Source organism: Zonotrichia albicollis, chromosome 25 (genome assembly GCF_047830755.1).
Source record: "Zonotrichia albicollis isolate bZonAlb1 chromosome 25, bZonAlb1.hap1, whole genome shotgun sequence".
In the NCBI taxonomy this organism is placed as follows: domain Eukaryota; kingdom Metazoa; phylum Chordata; class Aves; order Passeriformes; family Passerellidae; genus Zonotrichia; species Zonotrichia albicollis.
Window position 1 is genome coordinate 4024477 of NC_133843.1, and position 21057 is coordinate 4045533.

At 44.8% G+C, this 21057-nt stretch overlaps 2 protein-coding genes across 3 annotated transcripts; one reads left to right on the plus strand and one right to left on the minus strand.

The window, feature by feature from the left end:
• Positions 1-7079: 7079 nt before the first annotated feature.
• On the minus strand, positions 7080-11008 carry TNFRSF9 (TNF receptor superfamily member 9). The gene is made up of 7 exons (XM_074558692.1): positions 10697-11008; positions 10504-10626; positions 10192-10329; positions 9667-9733; positions 9427-9563; positions 9068-9202; positions 7080-7384 (listed from the first exon to the last, which is right to left on the minus strand). The coding sequence occupies exons 1-7, from the start codon at positions 10788-10790 to the stop codon at positions 7260-7262; spliced, it is 819 nt and encodes a 272-aa protein (XP_074414793.1). The 5' UTR covers positions 10791-11008; the 3' UTR covers positions 7080-7259.
• Positions 10492-19467, plus strand: PARK7 (Parkinsonism associated deglycase). 2 transcript variants are annotated; one of them, XM_074558694.1, is made up of 7 exons: positions 10492-10622; positions 14110-14243; positions 14903-15004; positions 15679-15738; positions 16564-16633; positions 18197-18283; positions 19005-19467. In XM_074558694.1, the coding sequence occupies exons 2-7, from the start codon at positions 14154-14156 to the stop codon at positions 19163-19165; spliced, it is 570 nt and encodes a 189-aa protein (XP_074414795.1). In that variant the 5' UTR covers positions 10492-10622; positions 14110-14153; the 3' UTR covers positions 19166-19467. The 2 variants fall into 2 exon arrangements, with proteins under 2 accessions (XP_074414795.1, XP_074414794.1); XM_074558693.1 differs by lacking the exon at positions 10492-10622 and adding an exon at positions 11882-12037.
• Positions 19468-21057: the final 1590 nt, after the last annotated feature.

Consider the following 21057-nt stretch of genomic DNA (forward strand, 5'->3'; position numbering starts at 1 on the left):
TCATATATGCAATAAGGTGTTTTTTTTCTGCTACCAAATTACATTGCCCTATTTATACTCTGCCTTTTAATGTGTGCTGAAAATAGCCTGTTTGGAGAATAAGGAAACCAAAGGAAAAAACTAACCACAACCTGCTGTTAACTTTCTTTTTGAAGATGCCTCCTCTGTTCACTGTGTGTGAGCTGTAATGCATAGGAGTATTTAATCTTCAGAATTCCTTTTCATGTTTCTGAGAGGTTCTGACCTAGGCTCTCTTGTTCTGAGCTGGGTTGAGGTGTGTGGGTGAGTCTGTGCTTGCCTGGACACACACCCCTGTGTGATGGTGGCTCCTTAGGCCTCTCTGAAGATATTTTATTTTACTACAGAATTGGCAAAGTGTAAAAATACTTGAGCACAGGATCACAGCTGCCAAAACACTGCTGCTCTGTGGCATAATTTCCACCAGTCTGAGGGGAAAAAACCCTCTTGCTCTTTGGCCCACTGTAGTCTGGGTATATTCTCCAAGTGAAGCTTGACAGACTGGTCCCTGCCTGCCCTGTCCTCTCAGCACTGCAGAATTACCAACCTGAACCTTCACGCTGCTTGACGTGAGGGAAAGTAAATCTGGCATGACTGAGGCTTGGAAATGCAGCACGTCAATATCTGATGGGAATTGAGTTCTGGATAAGGCAGATGCAAACAGAGGAGCAGAAACCAGGTCTTGAAATAAGGTTTCTTTCACCCCAAAAAAAAAAAAAAAAATGTAATGGAACTAGCTACGCCATTACAGTTTATTTTTAAAAGTGAAATTATGACAGCAGAGTGTGTAAGGAAAGAGAACACATCTGCAGCAAGGCTGGAACTTTCTCTGTGCCTTTCACCTGCTATCCCAAGGTATCCCAAATAATCTGTTCAACTCTAATAAGAAATTGTGATCTGGATAAAAGCAAAATAAAAACTTCTTTATTTCATTTTTCTGGTCATTACAGTGATCACCAGAGAAAGGAGCTCAAAAGCAGCTGAAAGGCACAGGCTGTTTGTCAGCTCTGTCCATCCTCAGTCCATCAGTCCTGAGCTGGGCAAGCAGGAGGCTCAGGCTCATTTCAAGGGAGTGCACGCATTTCTGTCACACTGCTGCACTTGGAACCTTGCAATTGGTAAAATTTTCTAATTTGAGTTTCTTTGTCACAGAGAACTCTGTGGTGAGATGTTTTCAAGGTAAAATGTCTACAAATATTTCAGTAATGCAGGGTAGCCCAAATCAGCTGTGAGCTAGCCAGAACTCCAACCGTTTTTCCCTGAGCCGGTGGGGACTGTGGGGGCAGCGAGGGGTTGGGAAGGGCAGGGGCAGGGCCGGGTGATCTCGGGGTCCCCCCGGGCTCTGTGCCGGCTCGGGGGGCGCTGGCCCCGGGAGATGGCGCTGCGGGACCTGCGGGGGCTTGGGCTGGGTTTGGGGCGGGTCCAGGGTCGGTGTGTTTGGCTGGGGAAGTGTTTGAGTTTGGGGGATTGGTGTGTTTGTGTGTGGGTTTTGGTTTGGGGGGGTTGGTGTTTGTGTTTGTTTTGGGGGGTTTGGTGTGTGTATGTGTTTGTTTTGGGGGGGGGGGTTGTGTGTGTTTGGTTGGGTTTAAGGCTGCTGGTGTGTTTGGGTTTGGGGGGCTTGGGGGTGCATGTTTTGGGGAGATTGGGATGTGTGTGGCTGGCTGGGTTTGGGAGGGTTCAGTGTGTGAGTGATGAGGTTGGGGGCTCAGTGTGTTTGGGTTTGGGGGGTCAGTGTGTTTGGGTTTGGGGGGTCAGTGTGTTTGTGTATGTGGTTGGATTTGGGGGTATCGGTGTGTTTGTGTTTGGGAGGTCATTGTGGTTTTGTGTGTGTTTGGGTTTGGGGATGTTGGTGTATTTATGTTGGGGTGTCAGTGTGTTTGGGTTGGGCTTGTGAGGGGTCAGGGTGTGTTTGGTTCTGGGGATGTTGGTGTGTTTGTGGGTCAGTGAATGTGTGTGTGTTTGGGTTTGGGGGTGTTGTTGGGTGTGTTTGTGTGGTGGCATTTGGGGGAGTATGCAGGTTGGGGGTGTTGGTGTGTTTGTGTTTGGGGATCTTGGTGTGTTTGTGTCTTTTGCTGGATTTTGGGGGTGTCAGGGTGTGTGTATTTATGTTGGGGTGTCAGTGTGTGTATGTGTGTTTGGGTTGGGTTTGTGAGGGGTCAGGGTGTGTTTGGTTGTTTTGGGGATGTCTGTGTCTTTGGCAATAGCACAGCCTTCCTGAGGTTTAATTTAGGTTGTAATATGAAATTATCAAGCTAATCCTGCTTCAGTGATAGGTGTGATTGCTGCATCCTATGACATTTTTAACTCTTGTTCTGTTCTTAAACTTAACACCATTCATTATTTTTGAAGTACAGTATTGAGGGGTTTTCCAAACAAATTATTTCCTGGAGGCTGCTACACAGACATCTATTCAGCTGTGGATTTAAAGGAGTGAATTCTAGCTTAACATTTCTGTCTCCTAGGGCTATGAATGCTATTTTTTCAAAAACTGGTACTACTAATGTCAAAAGGGAAGCAGCAATTCACTGCTGATTCTTTTCTTTGTAGTTTGGATGATGGAGTGGGCAGGCCAGGCTGTTGTCTTGTGTTTTCTCTGGCCCAAAGGGAGGAAGTGCAGGAACAGTAAAGTAGCAAATTGCAAGAGGCAATAAGGATCACCTTCCAGATTTCCCTGCCTGAAACTACTTCATACTCTGTTAATTGCATGGTGCTCTGACTCATTAGTTTCTTAGTACAAATCATTTAATTGGAAACTTAGTAATATTTTACTATCTGTTCACTGTTTTACTCTCCTTTCATGTTCTGAGAGCTAGAGGGTAAAGACTTTAATCTCCAGTGGTGATGGAACAAAACAGTTGTCAGAGGTGTCCTTGTGCTTTTTTAAAAAAATTTTCTATCTAGCTCTTCACATTTGTTGTACTCATGTTCTTACTGTTCTTATCACAGAGGCTTAGGATTGCTTATCACTCCAATATCCATAGCTGATATCAGAGGACAAATTTCAGGTAGTTCAGTGTGTGGGCAGGAGCCAGTGACTAATTAAGAGGAATGCTAATAATCATTGGCATTTAGCTGTCGTCCACTCAGCGTAGGCAGTAAATGAATGGCACACAAAAGCAGACTTTAATTTCTTTACTTTGTTTTCTGGCTGCATAATCCCTTTAATCCTTTGCTATCAGAGTTTTTTATTAATTAAATGGAATCTCTGCAGGCTCAGTGATTCACATTTCAGGGCAAATACGTGTATTTAACGGGGGAGGGTTGGCATGGCTCTCACTGGGCAACTTGAGGTTTAAAACAGTTCTTCCAAGGTTGTTTTGTAAATGAATGTGTTTTCTTGGCAGTCAGACCTGTAGGATCTTCACTGTTTAAGAGCTGTGTTCCAGTTTAGCAAAGAATTCCTGCTTGGTGAAAAGAAACCATTGGTGATATCACGGCAAATTTCTACAAATTGATGTTAGAGGGAAATTACATTTTTTGTTGTAGATTCTATTAAAATTTCTTATTACAATGAAGACAGGGACAGTATCCAATAGCTGTTATGCTCAGCTGACACTGAACCTGTGGGGGGGATAAGCTCCTTTTACAGCCCCTGTATTAGGGAAGGTTTGTTCCCAGCTGAGAGAGGAGCTGAGGTGACACTTGGTTATAAAATAAAACTTTGTGTAGTTTTAAGAATGACATTTACCTTGACTTTCAAACAGGTGACAAAAAGTCAAGTGGGGTGGTACAAGTTTCCTATTGGTATTTCCTGTGTGTTGTCTCATTGGAGTGGAACATCTCCCACAAAGGTGTTGGCATCAGAAAACTCTCAGGGAAGACTGTGCTTCTGTTCTGTGAAGGATCTGATAGAAAGATTGAAAATAAGAAATCACATTCTGCTTTAAAAAAATTATCTGAAGTGTACATGTTTTAGAGGAGCCCCTCCATTCTCAGACTCTCTACCATCCAGAATTATTAGGCACAGAAACCCCATTTGTACAGGAGGTGAGAAACAGAAACCCTTTTGCTACGAACCTTTTACTTTCCTTAGCCACACAACTCCTACAAGAAATTACCAAGCCAAGGGATGTGATGAACATGATTTTAATTACTGGTGCCACTAACTATGCCAGGAAATGATGCTGGTTCTAGAAGCAATAAAAAAGCAGCAGGCTCCTCTGCTTATGCTTATCTTAAAGAGACTTTTTCTCCTTCTTCCATGCCCTCAGAACTCTGCTGACATCACTTGGGCCTCTGTACATGGTCTGGCTAAGAGGACAATTTCTGACTTCCAAGAAAAACAGATGGAAATTCAAGAAGCTTGCATCTGGCTGTTACCTCATCCTCAGCCACCTGGGCTGCTTGAGAGTCGTCAGGGCATTCCCAGTTCCATTTTGCTTGCTAAATAATAAATGACTGTTAAAAGAGAGACATACACAGAAAGCAGAGGACACTTAAAACTCAGAGTTACCATAGAATTAAAATATGATTTGGGCTGGAAGGGACCTTAAAGATCATCTGGTTCTACTTCCCTGCCATGGGCAGGGATCTTACCAATAGATCAGGATGCTCCATGTCCTGTCTAACCTTGAGCAATCCCAGGGATGGGGCAAACCCAGCTTCTCTGGGTAACCTCTCTCAGGGCCTCACCACTCTTCGAAGTAAAGAATTTCTTTCTTTCTTAACACCTAATTGAAATTTCTTCTAGTTTAAAACCATTCTCCTTTGTCCTGTCAGTGTACAAAGTTCCCCTCCCTCTTCTTTATAACTTCCTTTTAAGTACTGAAAGGCTTCAGACTCCTGGAGCTTGGAAGGAGCTAAACTCCAAATAAGCCATTCTTCTTTCCTCTATCCCTTCCAGTGAAGGGGCGACAGCAAAGCAGAGATTCAGGTTTCAAATAGCAATTTCCTAACACCAGAAAGCAGTGAGGAATGAGACACAAAACAACAGCTGTATTAATTGCAAAAATATACAAAAGAGAAGTTGTTTCACCCACAAAAGGGTATCACTACAGAGAACAAAAAAGCATGCTGGCAGATGCTTCCTGTTGATCCTGCCTTTGCCCTGACCTGCTCCATGTAATATTTGGGAAGCAAAGGCAATGTGGGGGGGAGAGCTCCTCCAGCCTGAAAACAGCAAAAACCAGAGACAAATAACCCCCAGAGCTCCATTGTTCAAATCAGAGCTGTGTAGCCACTTAGCTGAGCCTGGTTTTTCTGCAGATGCTTTTGCTGCCACTTCTCCACTCTTGGAGGGGGAAAAATGTCCCTGTTGGTGCTGACCTGGTGCCACCTGGCCCTGTTGGCTCAGAGCTGTCCCTCCATCCCCTCAGTGCCAGCCCAGGGACAATGGGAGGGGAGGCAGCAGAGGAACTGAGGTCACCAGAGCTCAGGGGACGGTGCATTGCTGTGAAATGGAGCTGCATCCCCTGCACACATTGGACAACAGATGTGTGTGCCAGCAAAGTCTGCTCATCATTAATTCAGGCCTCAGTGCTCTCAAATAACAGAAGTCATAGGTAAGATTATCCACATATTACTTTGATTGAAAGGAAGGTTGTTTCTAATATTTTATTCAGAATGTACTTTATTTTGTGAATTACTATTCCCTGAAACAGTCCAGAACTCCAGCAGATTTATTTCTGCTTCAGGTTAATGGACAAGAGGAATAAGGGGTTTGCACTTTATTTGAAGCATTTCAAAATATATGCAGAATTTAGTAGCAACATGTAACATTCCAGTCATTATCTCTTTTTTTCCAAGGAGAAAACACCAGATGTTTTGAGTTACAGGATGTATATATTAATTCTCTACCTTCTGTTTGGGCTAGAAATTAATGACGGGCAGAAATAGTCTTTTTATCTTGTTCTAATATATAGTCAATGATGCGAAGGTCACTCTTTGATTTATAAATAGATAGCTTTATAAAAAGTTTGGTGGCTTTTCATGTGTCCTGTTCATGCCTTCAAGTTTGATTTTGATGTAATGGTTGGAAGTACCAATAGAGAGAAGACTTGAGCTAGGGAGAAAAATAAGAACTTCACAATTCAGGCTTTTTATGGCACTTATTTTCTCACTATATAAAACTTACTATTTTATATTTACTTGTACATAAGTTTATCAAAATGTGTAAGTGGCTTGATGAAAAGAACCTGCTGAACGAAGAGATGGCTTGTCATTGTTCAAATGCAAAATAGCTTTCTTTTGCATTGAAATCAGAGAGGGGAAAATCACCTTTAACCCACATACTCTGGTGGGTTTTCATTCTGTTTTTTGAATAACATTTACTGAAGTAATAAAATATGTGAGGTTTGTGAATGGTTAAAAACGGTGCTGTGAATGTCCTGACTCAAACATGTATTTTTTTTTTCTCAAGACCAAAGTTAACAGATATTTGATCAGAGAGACAGATACAGTGTCTGATGGTAAAATCTTTCCAACCTCAGTTCCAAAAATAGTACCACAAAGATATCACACTTACAGCTGCAGTGTACATAAAGTTTACGTCACCCAGAAGATCAAAGCTGAATGATGTAGGGCTGAGGGTGGTGCAGTCCAGCTGCAAAGTTACAGCTATTTCTAAGTTCAAGTCAACCACAGCTTCTCTCAGTGTTTCCACTGCCTCCCTCCAGCCAACACAACAGCAGATGCTGCTGTGGAGCCTCTGCAGCTCAAGATTTTCATGGCTTCTTTTCCCCTGCATGTAAGGACATGGCAGGGGTGAGGGATTTGTTTCCAGGGGTGATGGGATCAAATGAGCTCCATCTGTATTTGCAAATAAACCTCAAGGCTGCTGGGTTTGAGCCAGACTTTGGGAGCATCTTTGACTCCAGACTCAAGAGGATGGTTGGTATTAAGAGATCATGAATGTCACAAGTGACTCCACAATGTGATCTCCTTTTTAGCTTCAGATCCCTTTGGAATGCATGTAAATTATGGCTCAGGTAACATTAATGATGGACCAGAAAACTATTCTGCACTTCTGTTAGAGCTTTTAAATGCAGTATTTCTTTCTGCATGTAAATCAAGAACCACTTCTCAGAAATGTCCTTACTCATAGAGGAAGAAAATCAGCAAACTGTTTTGAGGGTTTTTTATTATTTTTTAAAGAAATATTAAAAAAAAACCTTTTCCCCAGTAGCTAGACTATTTACTGCCCTAACACTCAGGTGCTGACACTTGCTCTATTTACATAAACAGATTCTTGTTCTGTGCTCCAAAAGAAAACTCAAATGTGGCTGACTTGGACAGTTCAATTTCTAGTTCACCAGGAGATCTCTCAATTCTGTGGATTTTCCAGGATTCTGATATTCACCTTGTTCTTCCTCAGGGAAGTGGCAGCTGCAGGCATCATCCTCCTGAACTGACTGTTCAGGTGTGTGCACTGGAGAAAAAGAACAGATTCACAGAATCAATTGGGTTGGAAAAGACCTCTGAGACCATGTAGTGCAACCTTTGACCATCCATGCTGTTAACCAGACCATTTCCAGCTGTTTCTTGAACACCTCCAGGGACAGTGACTCCACCAGCTCCTGGGCAGCCCATTCCAATCTTTAACAACCTTTCCTGGGAAGAAATTCCTCCTCATCTCCATCTTCAACCTCCCCTGGTGCAGCTTAAGGCTTGTCCTCTTGTCCTGTCACTGGGAGGAAAGGCTGATCCCCACCTGGCTACAGCCACATTTCAGGGAGGTGTAGAGGGCAGGGTCTCCCTTGATCCTTCTTCCTCTTGACTAAACAACCCCAGTTCCCTCAGCCACTCCTCGATGACTTTACCTTCTAGATTCTTCCCCAGCTTTGTTACCCTTCTCTGGATTCACTCCAGCACCTCAATGTTTCTTGAAGTGAGGTGCCCAGAACTGGACAAATGTCCCCTTTCTCTTTCATTTATTCAGCCATCTTATTTCAACATCCCTCAGTCACAAATGCAGGATGTCAGAAAGAAAAAAAATCCTCCAAGTTATTCTATAATCTGAAATTATTCCTCTACAGCATATATATCTGATAAAACTAATTTATCACACTTTGTTTTCCCTAATTCAGCAGGTCTTGTTTGTCATGGCAATGAAAGGAAAAGCAGCATGAGGGAAATAGATTTTTGGACTGCTGTGGTCTAATGTATTTAGAGTTACACTAGAAGATTGAGACCTTATCCTTAGAACAGGGGAAAAGAAGAGAAAGAGAGAAAGAACCCTTCAAAAAACTGAACAAACCAACTATAAATGACATTGAATGGAATCAGCTTCATCTTTGTGCTGAACTCTTGTGCTCGCCTGTCACCCTGATTTTTTAAGATTTTCTAAGCCTTCTGATGTTTACATTCTTGTAACAAACTTTCTCACACACTTTCTATAAATAACTTATTGTTTTGCATTCTTTTATGGAGGAGGAGGAATTTGATAGGCTGTTGGTTTGTCCAGTGTCATTGGAGAGGTGGCACTGTCACCCTCCAATCCACTGCCACTTTTGGAAAACTATAGATGTTGGAGTCAGAAAATAACCTTCCCTTTTCTTTACCTTGAGAGCAGCAGTGTGAGCTTGTGTTGTTTCACATCCTATTGTGACACTTGCCCAGGAGTTATGAGCTCTCAGAGGACAGTGCTGGATTCAGGCTGACCCTGCTCCTGTGTAGCAGCACACCCTGGCTGATGTCCCCTCTCCCACTGCAGCCAGAGCTCCAAGGCCCTCACTGCAGGCCCTGTGTCCTCTCTGGAGCAGAGAGAACTCCAAGGGGTTACAGCCACACAGGCCAGGAATGATGCTTGAAGTCATAAGCTGAACTGGCCTTTAACTGGAGCAGCTGAGATTTTTCATCTATCACAAATAGTCCACTTATAAGGACAAGTATGCACTTGACCTAACACCCACAGCAAATTTTCATTGCTTTCTGCAATAAAAATTCCAAAGCTGTTTCCCTTTCACTTGCTTCTGACTTACAAGGCCAAAAAACCCAAAGCTGTTGCAACTACCTTTGTAAGGCACTTAACCTGGATTCTTGACTTCTGTCCAGTTTCAAAAAGAAAAACTGAAAAGCATATTTATCTTACTTTTCTTGATATTTATCTTACTTTTCTTGAAGACAGCATGTAGTTTCTTTTTCTGCCAGACACTGAAGCAGATGCACAAAGGCAGCAGGAACATCAAGCACGACAGGCCAGCCACAGCGAGAGAAATCCTGATTGTGTCTGCCTGAACATCCTTCCCTAGGAAACAAATAATATTGTGTAAGAGTCTTAACAGAACAAACTTCTACTGCCCTTGAATTAGCTGAAAACTTTGTCTCCCATTCTGCTTCTGGATCCGTCTGCAACACTGGAAATGCACAGAAGAAACGATTTTTGCTTTAAATGGAAGGTGAGTGTGCTACAGTATGTTTAAGTAGGTCATAATTCTTTACCTCCATAAGGAATATTACACAATGACTCACCTGGCACAGTGATATAAAATGGAATGTCAAGAGATGTTGTAGGTAGAGTAGTGACTAAAGTGGAATTAACTGAAGCATGTTTGCAAATGACATCTTTTGCTGGAGTTCCGGGCACCAGGATTTGGTTTCCAGAGCACCTGAAGGACATTTACAGCAAAATGGGGAAAAGAAAAAAAATATCTTAAATTCCAGTCAAGTGTACTAGCTGTAGCATTTTAACTTTTTTTTTAGTTTACTCACATTGTCCAGTTTTTGCAGGAGCCATTGGGCTGATCATTAAAGGTCCCATAGCGGCAAGGCTGGCAACCTTCAACAGACAAGAACAGGTAAAATTGTACAACATTTAAAATGCAACATATGAAACATTATTTTTGCCTGCTTGTACAATGTCAGAATTACTACTTGATAAGCTGCTCTGAGTAGGCAAGGCAAGTCTTTCCCTGTCAGCCACAGACCAGTACAGTATTTGGCTAAAACCCCGGTTGATTTGGCACAAGATGCCACAAACCATGCCTGACTCCAGAGTTCTGTTTCCCTCATGCTGGCAGCCAAAGAGCAGCCATGCAAAAGGAACCAACTGGTGCAGGATTTGAGCTGCACCAGGGCTCAGTGTGGTGGGTTTGGCGGCTCTGAGCTCACACCACACACCATGCAGAGTGCTTAGCAGCAGTGGCGGCTTTTATCTCTCGAGGTCCTTCCTCAATCTGCTTCTGCCTGGTGCAGGAAGCAGAGGGGCTTTCAGCTGCTGGGGAAAGGTGATTCTACCTTTGCTGGTGCTCTCCTGGCCCACGCCACAGCTTCGGGTGCAGAAGGTGCAGCGATCATTGCCGCAGCGATAGCCCTCCTTGCACGTGCATTCAGCATCGCTTGTTGAGGAGCAATTTTTCCAATACCGAAACAGTCCTGCAAGGGTAAAAACAGCGTTAGCTTACAGCACGGCCCTTTGCTCTCACAAGAACCAGGCTGGCGGCTCCAGCGTTATTTGGCCAGAGGCACATCCCTCGCCGGGCAGGTGCCACCCGGTCACGCCGTTGCCACGGGAGGTCACAGCAGGGCTGGTGGCATCGCCGCCGGTACCTTCGCACCGTCGACACATCCTGCAGCCGCCGCTTCCCGCCGCGCTGGAGAAGGTGCCGGCCGGGCAGGGCTGGCACGGCGCGCCCGCTCCTCGTTCGCAGTCGGCGCTCTTTACGAAGGTACCTGCGGGGCGAGACACGGCGGTCACACGGGCCGGGACGCGGCTGTCACCGCACCCCGGCACGGTCCTTACCCGCCGGGCAGTGAGCGCCGCACGGCAGCGCGGCTCCCGGGCTCAGCGCCAGCGCCAGCAGCGCCGCGGGCAGCAGCGCCCGGCCCGGAGCCATGGGTCGGAGCGGGTCGCAGCGGGGACTGCGCGCGGGACACCCGGCACCGGCCCTTAGCCACCGCCCCCGGGGGGCCTGGCTGCGTCATCCCGGGGGCGGCGGGGAATCCCCGGCCCGGCGGGACTTTCCGGACCCTCCCAGAGGCGCGACCCCTCTAGCTGTGCCGGGCACCGCCCGCAGAGCTCTCTCAGCGATGCCGGTCAGCGCTCGCCCTTTTCACCTACGGGGCTTCCCGGTGAATGCGGCGTGGAATCCCCGGGAGGTGAAAGGCGAGAGGCGGGGCCGGCAGCCGCAGCCGCGCCGGGGACGCTGAGCGCACATGGGCACCGCGGGGACACGCGGGGAGCGCCGCGCCCCGGCCGGGAGCGTGCGGAGCTCCCGCCCGCCGGCACGGGAACGGCGAGGCCCCGCCCCCTGCGGCCGCTCACAGCCAATCCCCGGGCCTGGCCCCGCCCACTGCACATCCCCGCAGCCAATCCCTGAGCGCGGTTCTGTCCTACAGCCGGGCCCGGAGCGCGGGCAGGAGCAGATATGGTGAACGCTGGGTGCAGTTATAACTGAGAAGCGAACGTATGGTCCGTGTGTGTGTGTGCCCGGCACACGGGCAGGCTGAGCAAGGACCAGCCTGTCCAGGTTCTGAGCGGAGTCCGCTGTGGGCAGCACACAAAGCGCCCCGTAGCGGGAGCTGAACCCCGCACCGATCCCAGCAGAGGCCTCAGCGGTCCTTCCCTATCACCGGCTCTCCTCCCTTGGACTTGAGCTGCTCTGCCGCAGCTCTCGTGAGCTCAGAACCAGACCGGGCCTACAAGCACCTGCGAGCAGGCTTTTACACAGCAGGGCTTTGCAGTCCTAAAGAGGCCCGCTAACAGCTCTGTCTGTCCTTCAAAACACCGAAACTCCTTAAAACCAGGGACAGCATCATCCCTGAGCTACAGGCATTCCCTGGGAAACAAGTGTCGGGCAGACGCTTCGGGCAGAGAGCGGAGAAGAGCAAGGCTCGGTCCGTGAGGGGCTGCCTGAGGGGCGGCAGCAGCAGTAGCGGCAGCAGCGGGTTTGCGGTCGCGCCGCCGTAGGAGGTGACCCTTGCCACGGTGCGGGCACCAGAGTGCTCTCCGCGTTCCGAGAGCCCGTGAGAAAAGCGGAGCATGCCGGCAGCGCGGGGGAGCGGCGGGGCGAGGCCGGGGCGGAGCGCGGGCGGTACCGGGGCCGGGGCGGAGCGCCCCAGAGCCGCCCGCGGCCCCGCTGAGGTGAGTTGTGGCCGCCGCCGCTGCGGCTGCCGCGGGCCCGGCCCGGAGAGCCCTGCCGGGCGGGGGTGTCGGTGTGGGCGGTGTCGATGTGGGTGGAGGGTTCGGTAGCCGGGCCGGGCGGGGTTGCGGTGCCCAGGCGGCCGCGTTGCAGGGCCCAAAGCCTCGCCGTGCCCGTGAGGAGGCCTCGGTCCATGGCCGGGCCCGGCCCGTGCCGTCCCTGCCGCGGGGAATGGCGCCGTGTCCCACACGAGCTGAGGGGAACGCGCCGCCTTTCCACCCGGGCGGGCCGAGCTTGCTCCTTCAGGCTTGCCGTGCCTGTGGATAGCGGGCTGTGCTCGGGGCACTGCAGGGTGTGATTGCTTTTAAAGCCACCCTGGTTGGAGTTTGTGATTCACCATCTCCAGAAGAGCTCCTGTACCCACGCAGGGCTGTGCCTTTGGCTGAGGGGTTTGAGGCGGCCTCAGCTGCACTGAGGAGCAAATGGGAGACTGGCATTTACTATGTGTAGGTAGATTGTTAAATGAAGTTGTTAGGTCTGTGTAACTTAGTCCTGCCTTCTCAAAAACTGTCTTTCCGTAGTAGTGGGACAGCTATTTACATATGCACCCACATGAAGAACAGTACTAATGCTCAAGATTTGTACAATAAATATCTAAAGGCATTATGGAGAGACTGCATTTTGCAAAACTAGGATAAAGAGTAAATGTGCCTGTTTTCATCTAAAGAATTAATGAAAGGGATGCAGACTGTGATCTAGACTATTTTTCTTCAATAAAAAGCAAGTGCAGCATTTCTGCATGGTGGCTATTCAGGTAGTTTTTTGCTAGTCAAATTCATATGAAAATTTTGCCGAATCCATGTGTACCCACAAGCTGTTAAGAAGCTCTAGGTTGTTCTGGAGTTATTGCTAATACCTGAGATTTGGGTGTACTTGATCAGTGGGCTTTACATTGGCAGTACATAAAGCTGCCCTAAAAGTAGGATATGATACAGTGAATTATTTTGTTTGGGCTGGTTCAGCATGCTGTGGGATGGTTTGCTGTATATTACTGCGTCCTAGAAATAACATTCTAAAGGAGGCTACCAGTAGAGAGAAAACATGAAAAGAGATGAAGTTAAAGCAGGGGGAGGATGATTTTATGTAGGCACTTAAACGTGCATCACATTTTATGAAGAACTCCCAGGTACTATGTGCAGTTCTAGATGGAAGGTCCCTGCATAGCACAGAAATCTCTGTCTTACAGAGTAGTAACCCATGAAATGCCTCCTCACATCACAGAGGCTTTCACAGCCTTCTCTCAGACCTGTATGAGTTAGTGGATATTTTACATGATGTAAAGTTATTTTAACTTAATCTTCAAGTAGAAACTTGGCCATTCACCTCAACTTGAATTTAAAAGTTAAAAAAAAAAAAAGCCTTAAGCCTGGTTTGTTCCATTTGCTAGGTCCTGTGGTCTGCTCCCCCATCACACGTGTGCACATGTGTTTCATCTCCCACAAAGTTGCAAAATAACCCAGAAAATCTGTTGGTGAGATTTTGCAGGGGCACTGCTCAACTCACTGTTAAGTCACAGGAAACTCCTCATGCAGCATGCTGGGTGGAAACTAAAAACCAGACATGAGGTCAAAGCCTGTGCAAGCCCTTTTTGTAAGTGCTGGCCTGGGTGGGAGTCAATAATCTCGGAAAGAGTGAGGGTGTGCAAATTGAAAACAGCTCTGCCTCCCACCCTGAACCTGAACCCCTCTCTGTTAGACACAGGTCATGATTGAGGTCTTGATTAGGCCAGGCTGCTTCCTCTCCTGGTGCTGATGTGCTGTGCCTCCCACTTACCCAAGGGCCTTAATATTTTAATATCATAATGCATTCTTTCTAAAAAGCTCCTTAGTTAGACAGGATGGCTACGAATATTGATTTAAATGGATATTATGAATATTGATTTAAATGAATTTGATGAGTATTGATTGCATTTTGAGATGGTTTAAATGAAAGAACATGCAAAAGCACAAATTACTGTTCAGTTTCAGCATAAGGGGATTTGCCTTTTAACCACATTATCTTTTATCCCCCTCAGCCCTTTCCTTCACAACCACCTCCCTCATAGCAGCCCCTCAAGACATGGCCTCCAAGAGAGCATTGGTGATCCTGGCTAAGGGGGCAGAGGAGATGGAAACTGTAATCCCCACTGATGTTATGAGAAGGGCTGGGGTGAGTATGAGGCAGTGAATAATCTGGTCAAGGGGAAATCATTGCTTCAAGCTGAGGTTCATTTCCTGGAATTCAGTGTGTGGTCTGTGAAGTAAAAATTTACCCTCATCATCTTACTGCTTAGCAAATACTTGTGTCATGCTGACATTTGTTGGTAACCTTTAAAAATACCAAAATCTGATGTGAACTAGAGCAAATATTTCAAGTAAATCCTACTCTTCAGAAAACACAGCTACCTCCAGGTGTAGTAACTGGAAGTGCCTCTTTTGTAGGGGTCTGAAAACCTCAGTACATTACAGCTCATGACATTGCTTAAATGAATTTCAGAAGTAGCTCAAGAAAAGCTATTTACTACAGTTCTGGTTGTTGGGATTCCTTAAGTTGTTTGTTACTCTTGTAGTTTTAGTAGCACATTGTTATCTCATTAGGAATGAAAATAATACTTTAAATAAACATACTAACTTCACTTATATAGAAATTACTGAAATAAAAATTACCTTCTCCCACCACTTTGTCATTCCATCACTGTGCTCCCCATTTTGGCTGTCAGAAGAGGAACAAGCTCTCAGTACAGCTTTGCTTGCACTACTTAAGAACTGACATATAAGAAAAATGCCCTGAATTCTTGTTTTATAATAATATATTTGTTCTCCTGTTAGATCAAGGTGACTGTTGCAGGCCTAACAGGAAAAGAGCCAGTGCAGTGCAGTCGAGATGTCTTCATTTGTCCTGATGCCAGTCTTGAAGATGCCAGAAAAGAGGTTGGTCTGCACCCTTCTCTGATATAAATAATGGCCAGCACAGCCTCTCTCACAGTTTCTGAGGTAACTTCTGAGAAGTTCACCAAATTTCCCAAAATTCACCAAAAGTCTGAGGTGAATTTGGAAAGCTTATGCATTACCTTTGGGCATATGTTGCATGTTGTGTTAACTCTGTGCAGCAGTGAATTACAGAGCTGTACAATCAGACAGATTTCTTAATTCTGCCTAAGTATTTGAGTTTTGCAAAGGGCCAGTCACAGAGCTTCATTTTTCCTGTTAATTGGCTCAACAAAATACTGTGATTTGGGCCAACTCAAAAGTTCTGATGGGAAGCTAAATAATGTTATAGTTAGACCTGTACAGTAAGGTTGGAGCAAAAACACTTTTCTTTACAACACAAGAGCTGTCACTTGCTTGCTGAAGCTTTTAAGTGCACTAGACTTAAAAGTCAGTTCTGTGAGAGACTTAATTGATAATAGGCTTTTCCTGGAACAGGAAATAGTATTTTTGTCATAATTGGAACTGGTTTTCTGATCATAAAGTGTTGTTCAGTGGAAGAAAAGATTGATTTCCACTTGAATCAGCTGCAGTGGTCTTCAAACAGGGTAATGTATGTAAAGAGTGGAATGTGTGTGTCAGCCTCTATTCAACAGAACAATTTTATCTTTGTTTAGGGGCCTTATGATGTTGTGGTCCTGCCTGGAGGGAACCTTGGGGCTCAAAACTTGTCTGAGGTAAAGTTCTGGCATTTTATAAATTCATGGGCATTCTCACGAGTAGCGGGGTGGTCAGCATTGTTTGGTAACCCTGCATATTCAGTTCAGCATCTAGAAATTCTGTTCTGAATGAATCAGTAAACTAATTGTTAATGGTCTTCAGCCTTCTTGTGATTATTTAGGTGGGACAGCTGGGTAAGTTCTTGGCCATGAGTGCCTAGTAAAACAGAATGAAAATGGAGAGAATATATCAATAAAAATGTTGTGCTTTATGGGAAGATCTCTGTTCATATTCATATGAAGATGAAACAGTTGCAAATGAAGATTTATTGCTGAAACACAAAACTGTCCAAACCTAAGGGACTCTGCTCCCTTGCAGAATTCTGTCTCTGGGGTGCTATGAATTCCTTGTGGGAGGCAGACAAACAGATTGATCTATCAAATAGGGTTTAGGTGGTGTCACAGAGTTTGTAAGCCATGGAGTATGAGACAAATATCCCATATAAATTTTCTTAAGAATCATAGAGACTGACTGGAGGTATCTTATGAATAGTATTTTCTGTTGGTTCTGTATTTTCAAAGAACTTTTTATGGCCAGGGGTTAACCAGCTTTCATGTGGGTCAAGTACTTCCTTGCAGTTCCTTCTGATTTCCTTCCTCTTCTGGGGCAAGCATGTTTTGGTTTCAGTTTTTCTGCTTTTTATGTTCTCATTGCCCTCTGTCCTGGGGCAGGGAGAAAAAATTCCAGTTGGTTTTCTGTACAAAACATGTTTGTGAAATTTCACTGAAAACTGTTTCAAATAACCAACTCCAAGCAATGACTTGTGATGTTTCTCCATACAGTCTGCTGCTGTGAAAGACATTTTGAAAGACCAGGAAAGCAGAAAAGGCCTGATTGCTGCAATATGTGCAGGTGGGTTAACAAAGTGTCTTGCTTTCTAAAGCATTTGGATATTTTGAAGGAGCATGAAGAGTTTCCTGTCTTAGAAATCTGTGTTTCTGTAATTTAGTATGAGGAATTTGTGCCTGAATATATATATATATATATATATATCTCTTTCAGCATCTGATTTTTTTGTAAATTTAATAGCAGAGAAGTCTCTAAAATAATTGTGAACATTTATCCTGCAAGTTCAGGTTGTTACCTAGTTCCTTCCAATCAGCTGTGTTACTGTCTTTAAAATAAAAAGTGAAATGTAGTGTGCTAGGATTTTTTTTAAGTGTGTGTTTATTCTGATGATCTTTCTGCAAGTGTACAGCACTGGCAGAATGTCATTGCTGTAAATTTATCTCACATAACCACTCCTGCCCTTTAGCTTCAGAAAGAAGGCCAGAAATATAGAATTACAGTCTCACCCTTCCTGAGCTGCAGCAAAAAATGGACTTGCTTTGAGGAGAGGGTTGTCTGCTTAGATATTCTGCACAGATTGATATCCAGATCATGAACTTTGTGTTGATATCCAAATCATGAACTTTGTGAGATTTGTGTTTTAAAAAGAAGTGAAAAATTGCCAATACTGAAATTGCCAATACTGCAACTGAAGGCTGGTCTAGGGAGCTGAAGCTGAGAGTGAGGGGAGAGATGATGAATGCATTAAAGGCAGTCAGAATGTGCTCCAGGAGGGGATTTTTCACTTTTGTATTTAGGTACATTGCTGGAGGGATTTTCTGCTTTTCTTCCTCGTTTAGTGCTGGGCACACAGGGCTGTGAACATTCCTCCACTTGGCAGTGATGCTCTTGTGCTGCTTTATCTGTGTCTCTTGCAGAACAACCCTAATTCACATCTGCCCAGTAGAGGCCTTTGCTTGTAAGCAGGATGATTCTTAGAGGTCATTCCAACTGAACACAAAAGAGGTTATTTCCTGTACTAAATCCAGAATTAAATTAACAGAAATGAAACTCATGTCATACAAATCCTGCCTTCAGTTTCTTTTGGAGTTCCCATAAGGATTTCCTGACTGATGACTTAGCACTTCTTGACACAAATTCTTCACTCAATTCAGGGTAAGGAGGAAGTATGAAAAGAAAAGAGAAACTCTTGGAACCAAAAATGGAATAATTAGTCCATGATCTGGCCAAAATACTGCTTGGCACACAACTGCAGCATGTAGAGACTTGCTCAAATGAAATCCTATCTGTTAAGTTTTAATTCAAGGTTTAACAAGGTTGTAAAGTAATTGTAGGTAATTAATGTTCAGATTGAAATGCAGGCCTTTTGTTTCTTAATATCAAGCAGTTTTAAATAAAATGTCTGGAAGTTCTTCACTCCTTCAAAGGCAGCACTGTCATGGGTGGGACATCAGTGTGAACTGTAATGTGAGAACTTTTTCTTCAGAGGTTGGGCTGGCATCAGTGTTTATAAAAAGTAGTCTGTGCCCAGTGAGCTTTGCCCCCTGGGGGTCCCAGTGCCCAAATGTCTGTTCTGTCAGTGCAGCAGAAGGCAATTCCTCACTCTGCAACTTTGTGTTCTTGCAGGTCCTACTGCCCTTCTGGCCCATGGCATTGGGTATGGAAGCAAAGTCACCACACATCCTCTGGCCAAAGACAAAATGATGAATGGGGGTATGTTTCTGTCCAAACACTTCTCAGATATTTTAATTTATTTTTCTTACCTGAACCCACAATTTAAAAAAGAAGAATAGCTTTTTTTTTCCTTGCTTTTCTCTCTGAATTGATTCTATACCACCAGAAAATAGATGGCTGCACTAACACTGATCCTTGGGGGAATCCTGCTGCTGCTGTCATGTTAGGAGCATTTATTGCCTTATCTCTTGAGTCTGAGCTACCTCCTGCCCCTTTGGTTCTTTGCCTCAGTGGTCCCAGCAGCAAACTCTGGTGGTATTTTTCCTGCTCTCCTGTGAGTGGTGCTTTGGTTCTGTGGCAGCTGATGGCTCCACACTTCTTTCTCCAGCCTAAGGGAAGGGATGGTGAAACACTGAGGGTCATTCTGTGAGCATTAATGAGGCTGGAGGGGAGCAGATGGCTTCCCCCAATATCTTCTGCATGCACCTGGAATAAAAGAAATTTATGAACAGCTCCACAAAAGCAGACTTCCAGAAGTAACCTCATGACAGGCTCAGTGACAGCTTTTTGAGGAGCTTTTAGAATCAGAGGAGCATTCCCCAACCTGGAGGCCCTGAGGACAGCAGGCAGGGATGAGGTGCTCAGAGGCAGTGCTGGGGTCCTTGTGGCCTCTGTGGCTCTGTGGAGGAGGCAGTGCTGGGGTCTTTGTGGCCTCTGTGGAGGACACAGGAGCTGACCCTGTTGCTGTTGTGTCCCCAAGCACACTACTCGTACTCGGAGAGCCGCGTGGAGAAGGACGGGAACATCCTCACCAGCCGTGGGCCTGGCACCAGCTTTGAGTTTGGCTTGGCCATCGTGGAAACTCTGCTGGGCAAGGAAGTGGCTGAACAGGTGAAGGCACCTCTAATACTGAAAGATTGAAATCCTGGTGTGGGAGAGGCACTCGGAGAAATTTAGATGGAGAGTTTTATCCTTTGTAGAATAACTGTAATGTGCACTGTTGTAAATACACTTTAATTGTGGGTGAAATTAGTAACTGTACTTACCTGAACTGGGATACCTTAACAAACCAAAGGTCTTCATTTCTGGAGAAACATCGTGTTAGCAAAGAGCTCTGTCACAAAAAAACAGCCAGCATCTAATAATCCTAGTTAGTTCTTGGATGACATTTAAAAATCACATGGAAAAATGTTTGCTGAGTAAATAAAAATAGAGCATCCCTACTGGTGTGTTGTTCTTTTCTGTGTTCTCTCCCAACCCAGACCCACGAAACCTTTTTACCACCATGTACTACTTAAAACAACATCTGTTTAGATTCTCACACAGTTCTTCTGAAGTCTGAGCTGGAATGAGAAGGTGGCCAAGCACTGAACAAGCTCCCTAGGGAGGTGTCATGATCCCAGGTCTTCTAGCATGCATGAAATGTTTGCACAGCACTTCTCACAACACTTCTTCTGCCTCTATGATTTAGCTTTTAGGCTGCCCTGTATGGAGTCAGGAATTGGTTTTGATGATGTTCATGAGTCTCTTCCAACTCAGGATGTTCTCTGATTTCATGACATAGATTATTAAGTTGTAACCTAGAATTAGTTAAAAAATGTTGAATTTCTTGTGTACAAATAAGGCAAATAATTAGTATTAATTTTCCAACAGTGTTGGAACTAAATGAAAAGTGTGAATTTACATACCTTGTCAAGCACCCCAGAGTTCCTGCAGGTTGAACATGATACCTTGAAATTTGTCTTCTGCATTCAATGATTGCAGATCCATTGAGCTATTTGGGCAGCTAATAATCAGTATAAAGCATGAAGTTTGGATTTGGTAGAATGCCACCAGTAGCAGTGCTTGTTTCTGCTACAAGCCTGGCTTAAGAGAGCCTTTGTCAGTTTGGAGGAGTTGCAGGACAGGTCTCTGGAGGAAGTACTGGAGCTCTATTCCCATGAGAATTAAGAACTTGGCATCGATTTCCATCTTTGCTACCTTCCATTCCCCAAATCATTCTGGTGTTACCTGGCTCTGTCAGCAGTCATGCCTAAGGATGGCACCTCACTGGACTCTGAAGTTACCCCAGCATCTGGAGATCTGGTTCTGCTTTCATCTGAAGTGCATAGTCTGAACTTTAGAAAATTACTGCACAGGAGCCTCTCTGATTGCTTATTTTAATGGGAAACAAGTTCATTCTCAATTACTGCATTTTGGTATGGATACTTTTGCAAATTTAGAATTAAGAAATGTCTGTGTTGTTAAGAACTACTGGAAGAACTGCTTCAACTCTATGTCTCTTAATTTGTTTAGGAAATATTTCATATGTTTCTCTAGCTTTGAAATATGCTCAAGATATGCAAAAGTTGTAATCTATGTAAGATTTTACAAGTTTGTGTGGTAAATCTGCACATCTAACTGGTATTGCCATGCAAATGTAAACCAAATGATGGAAAGAGTCTTTGTCCTAGAATCTGGAATAATTACTTGCCTTGTAAATGGGCATAATTCAGAATACAGGAAAAGCTCTGCATTCCTGGGTGGCAGCACTGCTTTATAACATTAGAAGGAAAATATTTCCATGCTTGCATTGTTTTTAGTCTTGCAGAAATATTTGAATACAAAGCATTAGCAAAGTGGCCATAAATTTGATTATAATTTTTTTTTCTCCAAGGCTGAGGGAGTTCAACTTAGAGAAATGAGGTTTTCAGTGTGTATATTTGGGCTTTCCCACTCCCATTAAAATGGTAATAGGAAAAACACTCAGAAAAATGAGCCTAGAGCCCATGGATGTATCTGCTTAACTTGCAGATTCTTCCACTGTGTTCAGC

Bases quoted from the DNA above. Each gene is read 5' to 3' on its own strand.
- TNFRSF9 (XM_074558692.1), bottom strand. From the start codon at position 10,790: ATGGCTCCGGGCCGGGCGCTGCTGCCCGCGGCGCTGCTGGCGCTGGCG. The intron at 10,330-10,503 runs GTACCGGCGGCG...TTACCCTTGCAG, and splicing joins GATGTGTCGACGGTGCGAAG to GACTGTTTCGGTATTGGAAA. The intron at 7,385-9,067 runs GTAAGATAAATA...CTTTTTCTCCAG, and splicing joins ACATGCTGTCTTCAAGAAAA to TGCACACACCTGAACAGTCA.
- PARK7 (XM_074558694.1), top strand. From the start codon at position 14,154: ATGGCCTCCAAGAGAGCATTGGTGATCCTGGCTAAGGGGGCAGAGGAG. The intron at 15,739-16,563 runs GTAAAGTTCTGG...TTCTCCATACAG, and splicing joins GGGCTCAAAACTTGTCTGAG to TCTGCTGCTGTGAAAGACAT. The intron at 16,634-18,196 runs GTGGGTTAACAA...GTGTTCTTGCAG, and splicing joins GATTGCTGCAATATGTGCAG to GTCCTACTGCCCTTCTGGCC.